This window comes from Meriones unguiculatus, chromosome 17 (assembly GCF_030254825.1).
Source record: "Meriones unguiculatus strain TT.TT164.6M chromosome 17, Bangor_MerUng_6.1, whole genome shotgun sequence".
NCBI lineage: Eukaryota > Metazoa > Chordata > Mammalia > Rodentia > Muridae > Meriones > Meriones unguiculatus.
The window spans coordinates 9,901,239-9,912,949 of record NC_083364.1 but is presented as its reverse complement, the minus strand read 5'-3'; the positions used below and the strand labels follow the sequence as shown (position 1 = coordinate 9,912,949).

The following is an 11,711-nucleotide window of genomic DNA, read 5'->3' as shown; positions in this document are numbered from 1 at the left end:
GAGTCTCATCCCAGCTGAAGGCCAGAATGGAATGAAAAGACTAACTCTCCCTTTCTCAAGAATTCCTCTGTTTGACTGCCCTGAGCTGGCACCCTGGTCTTTCCTTGCTTCTGGATTCAAACAGAAACTGGCCCATCTTGTTCTCAAGCCAGCTAGCTTTTAGGCTGGGGTGAACGCCTCTCGCTTTTCACCTTTAGATGGTGGCTGGAGCTACCACCATTCTGGGGTCTAGTTTGATGACTGCAGGTCTGAGAAATTCTCAGGTTCCCTCACACAAGCCAAATCTTTATTACTTTCTAGATGTACGACCTACTCGCTTTGCTTCTCTGGAAAATCCTAATACAGGGATTAAAAGAGAATGTTATGATAAAAAAAGAAACTTAATAGAGGACATTCTGTTAACAGAGAATGCACTTTAGTGGGAATTGGGCTGTGTGATACAACCTAGTAAGCAGACCTCTCCAAAAATGGAGCTTATATTCTAGTCTGCCATTCAGTAAAGTTAAGCTGAAATGACTAAGGTTATGATGAAGCCTTAATGACAGGGTTAGCATCTTACAAAAAGGGACACCAGACAGTCTATTCCCTATTTTCTTGGCCATGGGAGAAGTAAATGTATGTGGACCTAACTGTAGCTTAGCAACAAATTTGAATGAAGGTCATAGCAGATGAAACGTACATCTTTTCCCCACCAAACTGTATATATATATGAAGTACTGAATTCCTGTTGGAGGCCAGGCTGGTCTACAAAGCAAGCCCAGGACAGCCAGGGCTCTGCTACACAGAGAAACCCTGTCTCAGAACATCAAAACAAACAAGCAAACAAATAAATTCATTCCTGATATGCGGCGGAAAAAGAACTTTCCTCCACATAAGCAACAAACTTTGGCAAATTTTTCTACTGCAGAACAGTCAGCAGCCAAAGCAGTTTAAACACTTAAAAATATTTGATTTTGTGCAGATTAAAGATGCAGTCTTGGGGCTGGAAAGGCGGTTCAGCAGGTAACAGAGCGCTCCTTGCTGTTCCCAAATAACCAGCTCCCAGGGCTCACCCCAGGTAGCTCCTGAGCACCTGGAACTCCAGCTCTAGGCATGCAATGTCCTCCTCTTGCTTCTGTGGGCCATACACTCACACATGAACCTATGAATAAAATTATCTAAAAAAATGCAGCCTATTTTTACAGTGTTACTATTTAAAACACCATTTCCAAAGAGATGGTTGTATTTTTAGCTCCTTTGCAGAACTACATTAACTATACTTTTGCCAGACCATACCTCAATAACAAACCAAGAGGTTTTAACCCATCTGACTGATTTTTCTACTTTTTGAAACTCTTGTCCAAAATATTGTAATGTCCTTTTTTGAAGTAGTTTATCTACTTTTGAATTCTTATAATAATTTAGGGTCTTTCCCTTCAACTGCTCTGGCTAGTTGCCTGTGCCTCAAAACAGAGCTGGGGGATTACTAGATCATGGTATGATATAATGTATCTCAATGCTTATATTTGCCAAAAATAATCTGTTTTACGTTAGTCATTTCTTTAAAGCCAAATTTTCTCTTCCATTAGTGAAAACAAGGCTTAGCTAGTATTAGAAATTTTACTGTACATGTACTTTTATTTTCCCAAATGTGTTGTCTTGGAAATCATGTACCTTATAAAAATTTAATATATCCAGCTTTAAACAAACATCACCTAAACCGTTTAGCAATTTCTTCTGTAACTTATAGTAAATATGAATTAAACACACAAAGCTACACACACTAAATTAAAATGCCTCACATCTGGAATGCTTAAGAAAAATGTTGCTCTCATTAGGAAAATCCAACCGCGAGACAACATAGATCACACACCTGCAACTGCATCACCAAGGGTATAAATACACTCACTCTCTCCTAGTCAAGCGGCACTTACTTAAAACAACTGCCTGGCAGCTAAAATAAGCCGTTTTGAAATTCTTTAGATAAGTTATCCAAATAAAAAATCAATTTTGTTATGAAGTAAAAACAAAAACAAAAAAGAAGACTGTCACTATCTTTAGGCTTCAGACAAGGTTTCATCTGATCACTCTCCTGAGCTTTTGGAGGACCTGACAATCCGACTGTCTTCACATTGTTACCTTAGCTGTACTGGCAAGAGTGTGCCCATCCAATCTGTGCAACAGTGTGTCAGAACACACAGGCAGGGCTGGAAGCAGGCGGCCATGAAACAATAGCCTGCAGAGCATGAAAGGTAGCAACACTGACAAAACCATCTGTGCAGCAGTACTGAGCCCTGGTGGTGGCAACAAGCTCTTCCGCTTAGGCAGAAAACACTGCCTCTTTACCCTTCTCCTTCGTGCATCACTGCGTCACTCTACCTCACCAAAACTAGCTTATAAAGAAAAGTGCTGTCCTTGTGCAACATTTATTTTGGTGCTAGCTGATTTTCTTTATGCTGAAACAAATGTTTTGTGTAGTTTTTAATACCCTGTTATCTGGAAAGCAAGGATAAACACAGAACTACTAAAATCAAGTTATAAGCAAAAGCAAGAGCTACTTAGAGCATGAGGCTACAGCTTCTTCATGGATCCTTTAAATATAAATACTGGGGCCAGTGAGATGGCTCGGTGGATGAAGACAGCTCTGTGAAACCCTGAAGGAGAGAAATGATTCCAGCTTCCCGCTGGCTCCCCCGTGCTCAGCATGCATGGTATCCATGTACCCTTCCTAACACCACAAATTAGTGAGATGGCCCAGCAGGTAGAGGCGCATCCTCCGATCTCAGGGGTTCAAGTGGCAGGAGAGAACACAGCCCTGCAAGCGGCCCTTCCATCTCTGCACACGTGCCGGGACATGCACATGAGCACCCTCCTAGGACCCAAATAAAATGAGACAAATGAAAGAATTATAGGTCAGGCTAAAAAAAAAAAAGACTTGACATTGAGGGCTGAAATTGGGAAAATAGTTTAAGTTACACACCACATATTTAACATAAAAAAAGTTGAAAAAGTCTGACTTGGAATGAAAGGCTAAGCAGACCAAGTGATCCTCTTCTTACTAGAGGAGGTGAAGGTACTTTCTGGAGCAAAGGTTTCTGACACCGCCTTCCATGCAGACAAGGAAATCAGGGTTGGCTCTCTGGCGAGAAAGGCACTGTAGCACAGTGAGGCGGAATGCATCTGAGCGTAGAGTGCTGGTTTTACCACACAGCAACTGGAGGAGCTTAGGGACACTGCTAACTGCTTTGCACCTTGTTGGCAACACACATATGGGAGGTGAGGATGATGCCTGCTTATCCACACTGCTTATGTGGGATGGAATGAGGCGATGCACACGGACACTTTCCTATGTGACTGGTCTGGAGTAAGCCCTCAGTAAACACTGGCTATTATTGTCGTCATCATTCTGTACGTGAAGAAACAGACTAGGAAAGATTAAGTTCAACAACTGTGATTACTAACAGGCAAAGTTACAAGTAGGATTCTAATCTAAATATATTCCTAGGACCCTGTACTCCATATAGATATCTCCTTTTAATTCTTTTATTCTACAAAGTTGATTTCTTGCAGATGAAGCTAACATTTGACAGATTCAATGGCATCAAAGCATTCTCTATTTGAAATGTTCTCTTTGCAGTGAGAAAGAGATGAATGGCATGCTTGAAAGGATTCAGTCTGACTGAGGGCACAGTGCTGCTCATCTGCAATCCCAGCACTTGGAGCCCAGGCAGGAAAGATCAAGACTTTGAGCCTGGCCTGGGCTTCAGGGTGAGATGAAGGCCAGCCTGAGACCCACTGAAAAATCAAACAAAGAGCTTATGAAATAAGCAACACAAACAAAATAAAACGGAAAGCAACAAATGGAAGGAACTAGTCTCTTTGGAGAATCAGGGTGGACACTCTAATCTAGGGCTAGAAGAAGTTAACACAGACTTGTATTAACTACTCGAAAGAAAGGAAGATCAAGGCAGAACAAATGCATGCTCCAAAGGTGAGCAGAAGACCCGCGCAGTACGCTCCATGAATACTAAGTTAAAACATATAAAACCAACCCGACTTTACAACCTCCTCAGTAGGGTTTGATGTCCTCTCTAGTACTAACTGTAATGTCACTGTAAAGTCATCTGCGCAGGAAACAGGGAGAATTTACTTCAGTGGTTTCAGAGTAAGAAATAAAAGACTAAATAAGGCCTTCAATAGCTTTATTGAAATCTGTATAAATAAACATGCACATTTCAAATGTAAACTTAAGTGAACCCAAGTGCAGACAAAATATTAACCTCTGTCATGCAGGAGGTTAGTTTACATTTAAAAAACAAAGGAAAAAAAAAAAGAAAAAAGAAAGTGAAAGAAAAAAAGAAAAAAAGAAAAAAAAAAAAAAAGAAACAAACACCCAAAGCAGTTTTTAAAAGACCAGGATGAAAAACCACCTTTAATATCAAGATATAAAGCAAAGCCATGATCAACATACCTTACTTATCCTGGTCAAATGCATTTTTTCTTTTAAAATGCTAACATAAATAAATAATTTACCAAAATGTGCACTCACAGAGTGAACTTTTATTTACAATACACAATTTATAATCTATTGTATTTGATTAGTTCAAGTGAAGAACATTATACTTTTTGCTTTAATAACAGTGGGACACAAAGCAATTTCTCAGGTAGTCATATGTGAAATGTGCCCCAGCATTTAGTTTCCTATTAAAGGCAGTATTGTATGCCAATCAACGATACATTCTTTCAACTGGATTATAGGGAAAGAAAGCAGCAAATGAAAATGTCTCAAATGCTCACACATATATTTGGCATCCTGGATCCTTGAATGTGAGAAACTAAAATGAAACCCAAGGTTTGTATGCTTCACATGCTGCACAGCTTCTGACTCTGGAACATGCAATGCCATTTCTCTTACACAAGTTACCTTCTGAGAAAAGCAGTAAGGCTATGGTGAATTCCATCAGGAACACACAGAGAGTTAACAGACCTACCTTTATAGCCAAGCTACCAATGAGTTAAAGGCTAGCACATGAACAGAAAACCTCTCACCTAACATCGATGCAATTGTCACTACAGATACAGAGCACTAACCAGCCTGTCCGTAAGCTACAGTACTGGGAGAGCGAAAAAAGCTGTCCAATTACCAAAAAACGGGGTAGAGACTGAGAGACAGCAAGCCCCTTTAATTTTAGACCAACAGTGTACTGAAGATAAGCGCTTTAAACCAAACCAAAACTGAAATTTTAAAGAATGGATTACAACTGCAGTGAAAAATACTTACATGTAGCTGAAAATAATTTTGATGGAGTGTGAAATCTAGAACGTGTTCCCACTGTGAGTGAGGTAAATGCAATGTTCTACACTTTAGTGCTAAACAAAAGGAAACTTTGTCAAGATCATTCCTCGTGTTTGCTAACAGACCCACACTGATACTGGGGACAGACTGGACACTGGCGTTCCAAGGTGCTCTGCAGCCTCGAGCCACACGGGGGCAGCAGCTAAGAGCCAGAGTGGTGCAGACAGCAGCCCAATGCACAGGAACGACGTACCCGAGAACCAAGTGCAGCCATAGTTTTCTTGCAGTATTATTAGAGCAAAATTAATGACCAACATCCACAAATTTAACATTTGTCATCAATTAAGTCACATCCAAAATAAACTAAAGAAAACATAATTCATCAAAACAGCAGCAAACTTAAAAGGGATTTATTTGTGATTTCCTATATATATTTAGCTTGTAAATACAAGACTGTAAATGTATTAAGAGACAATTTCTGTTAAAGTTTTCATTGTGTTTCACTTCAAGTACTGCACAAGTTAAAATCTGATAAAGGATTTACATTCGGTTATCTGAAACTCCTCATCTCAGACTTCTGTTTTATTGTGGTGGGTGACTTCATTTCCACGTACACCGCCAGCAGGAAAGTCTCTCTTCTATGGCTTCTTGGACTTTCATTAATTGGTGTGCATACAGTTTTCGTTTTCTATGTCATTGTCATTGTCATTGCTGTCTTCATCACTTTCCAGGGGGATGCCTGTGGCAGCTGAAGCACCTTTAGTCTCTCGGTCGAGAGGGAAGAAGCCAGTTCCACTGAAAGTGTCCTGCCTCTGGTAGAAGAGCACGTACGCTGCTTTGGACTGTCAAATAAGCATAGGATGTCAATGGCTGCAACCCACAAAGATCACACGTGGCATAGTACCAACGTACATAGCTAAGAACCGATTTTAATAACAAAAAATTAAATAGAAAAATTACACACGATCAAGCGGAAGCTATTAAAATTGGCTAAATATAGCCATTTCTGTATTTAAAAAGAAACATCTTAATTCTATATAATTTGGACTAAGAAATATATACATCCCAAACACAAATTAACCTATTTAGCATAGTATAAAATACAACTCTGCTTTTCTCTTTTGACTTGGAAGTGAGTCTTTCTGTCCAATACTAAGCACTTCAGCTTATTCTTGGCCTCTAAGTGCATCTTTCTGTTCTATACTACCATTTCCCCAGATGGTTAAGTGTTGAGCATAGGGTGGGAGCGGGAGGACAGGAAGGATGGGGTTGTGATCGGGACGTCGAGTGAATAAATGAATACATTTAACGAAAGGAAAGTTGGGTATTTCCCCAGTATTTATGATGAGAATACCGAGCTTTTAAGAAGACATGACAGTACAGGGAGGACAGTCAGGGAACAGGAGATGAGGGCAACTGAAGAGAAGGAGTGAGCCTGCCTGAAGGGCACCACTCACACTGAGAGCTCATCATAAAGAAGCCGAGTCTCCCAACAATTAACATATGCTGATGAAAACTGTTTTCCTTTTCTTTTTTTGTTTTTTTGAGACATGGTTTCCTTCCGTAGTCTTGGCTGCCCTGGAACGAGCTCTGTAAACCAGGCTGACCTGGCATTCGGAGATCTGCCTGCCTCTGCTTCCTGAGTACTGGGGTTAAAGGTGTCCCCACTACTTCCAACTGAAAAATAATCATTCTAAAAAACTATTTTTCAAGGGTGCATGCACCCTTCCCAGCAGTCCCTGTGAGTAGCTGATACCAAGACTGCAAGACGGCATTGCTCGTGCCACTGAAGGAGAAGCTGCCCATGGACGTGAAACTTACTGCAAGAGCTTTAAGCACAAGCACAACAACATTTGGAAAGGCAGCACAGCAGGGATGGACGTGGCGATGGCAGCCTACATGGTTTTCAGCTACTGCAGTTCTTACAGGGAACTCAAACATGAGCAGCGATGGTGATGTAAGCAGCACTGGGGAAGGGTCACAAAGAAGGGCACTGCACGCCTGAGCATGAAAGCCTGCCCCAGCCCCGTCCATGAAGAATTCAACTTGCCTGAAACTTCGTGTCCTCACTGAGACCTACTAACCACCCCCCCAAAAAAAAGACTGGATCATATAAAAAATTTTTTCCATCAAGCATCACTATCTTTTTAAATTTGTTTTCAATTTTTTTTTTGTTTGTTTGTAATAGTGTTTATTCCGTATGTATTTCTGAGCAACAATTTGAGGCCTGCAAGCAGCCAGAAGAGGGCACTGGATCCCCTGGAACTGTAGTTATAAAAGTTGTGAGATGCCATGTGTGTGTTGGGGCTGGAACTCAGGGTCCACCGGAAGAGTAGCCAGTGCTCACAACCACTGAGCCATCATTGTAGCTCCTGTATCATTAAAAAAAAAAAAAAAAAAGATAGCCCAGGCTACCGAGAATGAACATATGCATCTGTAACAAATTACAACAGTTCCGCAGATCAGTAGAGGGAACTGACAGCATTCAAAAACAGGAGAAAATCTTTACTATATATCTCAGACATGTGGAAATCTAAATAAATATAGAAAGAACTACAAAATTTCAACATCCCCAAACCAAAACGACCACCAATCAGTAAACGGGCCAGTGAAATAGTTTTCAAGTGGAGAAACTCAAATAGGCAATAAATAGTTTAAAAACTATTAACCATGCTTAGCCAACAGGAAAATGCAAATTATAAGAGTTCATTTCACCGCAGTCAGAATGGCTAAGATGAAGAAACAAGTACTGTTGAGGGTGTAGGCAAAGTGCCACCTTCATAAACTGCTGGTGGCAGTATAAACTAGTACAGTCCTTTACGGAATCAGTATAGAGGTTTCTCAAACAATTAAAACGAGAACTACCACGCCACACACACAACAACAAACGTGAACTACCATGCAGCGCAGTTGCTGCTGCTGGGAACATCTGCAAGGTGTCAGAGATCCTATCAGAGACTGCACTAGAGTCGCAGCAGCAGTGGCCAGAACCAGCCTAGACGGTCATCGGCAGAGGACTAGATAGTGAAATCAGGTAGATTCACACAACGAAATGATAAATTACATAATAATAAGTATTACATTAAGTGGGATAACCAAAACTGAAAAGGACAAAAATTGTGTTTGCTCATAAGCAGATCCTAACTTTTTAATGTATGTCTGTATGAATGCAGGTATGTTGTCTGTATGTGTGCATATACAAATTTAAGTGTGTGTGATTGTGACACAGGCGATGGCTATATGGCAAGCCAGGAGAAATGAACAAGAGGCTTTGAGGACAGGGCTGGGCAACAGAACGTGTGGCGTGTGAGTGGAAGGAGGCTACAAGGACTGAGGGCATAAAGGGCAGGGAACGGGGAGGAGACAAAGCCAGCAGCAGCAGCATGCTCCAGGCTGATCTGGAACTTTCAATGTAGCACAAGGTGCTCAGGAACTTGAGATCTCCCTGCCTGAGTCTCTTCAGTGCTAAGATCACAGACACCATACCTGGCCAATTACTATGATGCACTATCTACTCTATCAGACATTTCTCCCTGGCTCGAAAAATACTCAATTATTTCTCCACAAAAACCATCTACCATGAGCACTTCCATTATACACGGCACACAACCATACAACCCCTCTCTTCCTCTCTGCTGGGCTGATTGAGAGTGTACCTATCACCTTACAACCAGCCCCAACTCAATGTAATTGTCCAAACGATGCTGGCAAAATGGCTTTTAGTAGGCTGACAGTGTCTTAGTCAACCAGCTGTCTTTTAAATACTGGCCCACCCCTCGCTAGCATTTACTATCTCACACCCTTCTCTCCAATAACGTTTCTCTTCTGTGACCCCACTTCTCCTTAGACCTACTCTCTTCCAGTTTCTACTGAATCCTCCCATGGCCTCATTAAACCCTTTAAGACACCATGTTCTACCCCCAGAATCATCTTCCTCAGCGTGTATCTCTCGGTAGGCATCTCAATTAAGCTAAGAATTATAGCTCACATCCTAGCACTAAGGAGGCTAAGGTTAGTAAGACCCTGTCTCAGAAAACAATCTAGTTTTGACTCTTAACTTGGGTTTAATATTAGTGCCACCTACTTTCCACAACTAGGTATCATATAGTTCAAATGTCACTGGCAAACTTTCTTCCAATATTGATAAATCTTTGCATTTCTACATTTTTGTAAGCAACCCCAGCCAGGTTTACTAATTGTATCTAAGCCAAAATTCCACAAGCTCATTCTCTCCTCGTGCAGTCATTTAAGTGCATCACCTAACTACCTGCTGGCCTTCTGCAGAGCCTTTCTGCCTTGCCCTCAGTGTCTTCCGATCTCCCTTGCTGCTGTGCAGACGCACACACTGTTGCTGCACTACTCACCAAGCCATCACCGAGCAGCTGCTCAGGCCTAACATCAACAATGAAGATGTCAGCTTTCTTTACCTGGGTGCTAATCGGACCTCCAGTCTAATTCCTTCCCCAAGTCCCTCAACTCTCTCCCAGTCATGCCAGATGACAGGCTATCCCTCAGAATGTCAAGCTTTGCCACATCTCCTTGCTTTTGCAGGAGGCCTTGTTGTTTGGAACATCTGTGGTGACGCTTCAGTTTAATGTATGCTTATTTGTATTAGCAGGCTTTGTGTACTCTCCTCCTGAAGCAGCCATCCCCTTTCTGTTTCATAGAAACACACTTAATGGTAACGGCCATAGTGTGACTGTTATTTTGTCTGTATCCATGTTGGTAAGGGGTACAGACAGTAAAATGCACACAGCTGTTTAGAATGGAGCTAGGCTACCCCTGACACATACAAACGTACTCAACTACTACTTGACCAAATGAAAAATCACTGTTAAAGTATGTACGAACGTCAAATTTGTCTTTTATTTTGAGGCTTGGTCTCAACATAGCCTAGGTTTGTTTTACACTCATTACACCACAAAGAATGTCCTTGAATTCCTGATGTGCCTGCCTCCACTGCCTGGGTTCTGGGATTGCAGGAGTGCGTCACTAAATCTGGTTTATGTGGGGTGTGGAATCAATCTCACGGCCTCTATCAACGAGCTACATTATCATTCCCAAATCTGTTTAATAAATAAGATAAATTTTTATTTGAAGGTAGGATTAGGGCAGTTCTTTTCTAGGATGTTTGTGCTGGCAGATTAGAGAAAACAGAATGGAAATGTGGGAAACAAAATACAAGAAATTTAAATACAAAAAACATACTTAAAATATAATTAAATTATATTTAAATTTAAATATATTAAATTTAAAAATAAAGATAAAAATAAGAAATTTAAACACAGAATGATGATCCTTAAGGAGGCATTTATCTATTTTTAAAAGATAGTATAGGATTCAATATATCTTTGTTAGAGATGTCATCTCTTAAGGCTTTAATATTGCCTAGGTGTGTAGCAGGTGTTCCATACAGGCTTATCTAAGAACATTCTTTGATATTGGTACAATGACAACGCTGCTTAAGAACACATTTGGCACCTACAAGCCGAAAGACTGTCTAGCATTCACACGAACATACGTGGGGGTGAGACAGGAGGGAAAAGATAATCACAGTTATTTTGGACTTATTTGTGTGACTGATTAAATCTACGACAGTAAATGGGCTCAGAAATTTATTTGCTTTAGGAAGCCAAATACTTGAATCATTATAAACTAAAAACTACTGTCTACTGTTAAGTATCATTTAATCTGGGAAACAAAGGACTTAGTGCTTCTAACATCAACTGAAACCTACACTGGAAATACCACAAGAAAATACTTCTAAGTTAAAAAAAAAAAAACATTTTACATGTATAGGTGTTTTATCTACATGTATGTCTGTGTACCATGTACAGGTGTGAGGGTCTGATGCTATGGAGCCAGAGAGGACAGCAGATCTCCTGGAATCAGAGTTATAGTTGCTTGCAGGCTACCATGTGGGTTCTGGAAAAGGAGCCTCAGTTCTCTGGAAGAGCAGTCAGTACTCTTAACTTCTGAGCCATCTCTTCAGCCCTGTTAAAATTTCTTACTCTTTACATTATTATAGCTAATAAGTAAAACTTAAGAGAAAAACAAACCTCTATGGAATAACTTAGTTTTCTTTTTAGAACACACCATAGTCACCTTCTCAATCAATATCTGCAAATAAAATTGTGCTGGTGTGAGTTACAGCAAACACCAGTGCAGAGTGCAGAGAGAGAATGTGCTCATTTTCCTACTGATCAGAACATGTGTACAAGGGCTAACCTTTAAAAAAATATCTCTACACCCTTTTACCCATTCTTGATCTGTCATGCGATATGTTTAAAAGACTCGTAAAGTTTAAAAGACTCGTAAGACTCTGAAGACAATGGGGTGTCTAGCACCCCAGCTATCAGTAGCCAATGTCTGAGAAGCTTAGTGCTACCCCTTCTTTTCCAGAGAAAAACAATTTCCCATCTTGTTTCATCTGAAA

General features: G+C 40.6%; 1 protein-coding gene across 4 annotated transcripts in view; it reads right to left on the bottom strand.

The window, feature by feature from the left end:
- Positions 1-5,668: 5,668 nt before the first annotated feature.
- Positions 5,669-11,711, bottom strand: part of Usp15 (ubiquitin specific peptidase 15) — a 97,756-nt gene continuing 91,713 nt past the window's right edge. For all 4 annotated transcript variants that reach the window (XM_060370997.1, XM_060370998.1, XM_060370999.1 and 1 more), the window contains one exon: positions 5,669-6,117. In XM_060370997.1, coding sequence (XP_060226980.1) covers positions 5,935-6,117 — 183 coding nt within the window. In that variant the 3' untranslated portion in view covers positions 5,669-5,934. The remainder of the gene's footprint in view (positions 6,118-11,711) is intronic.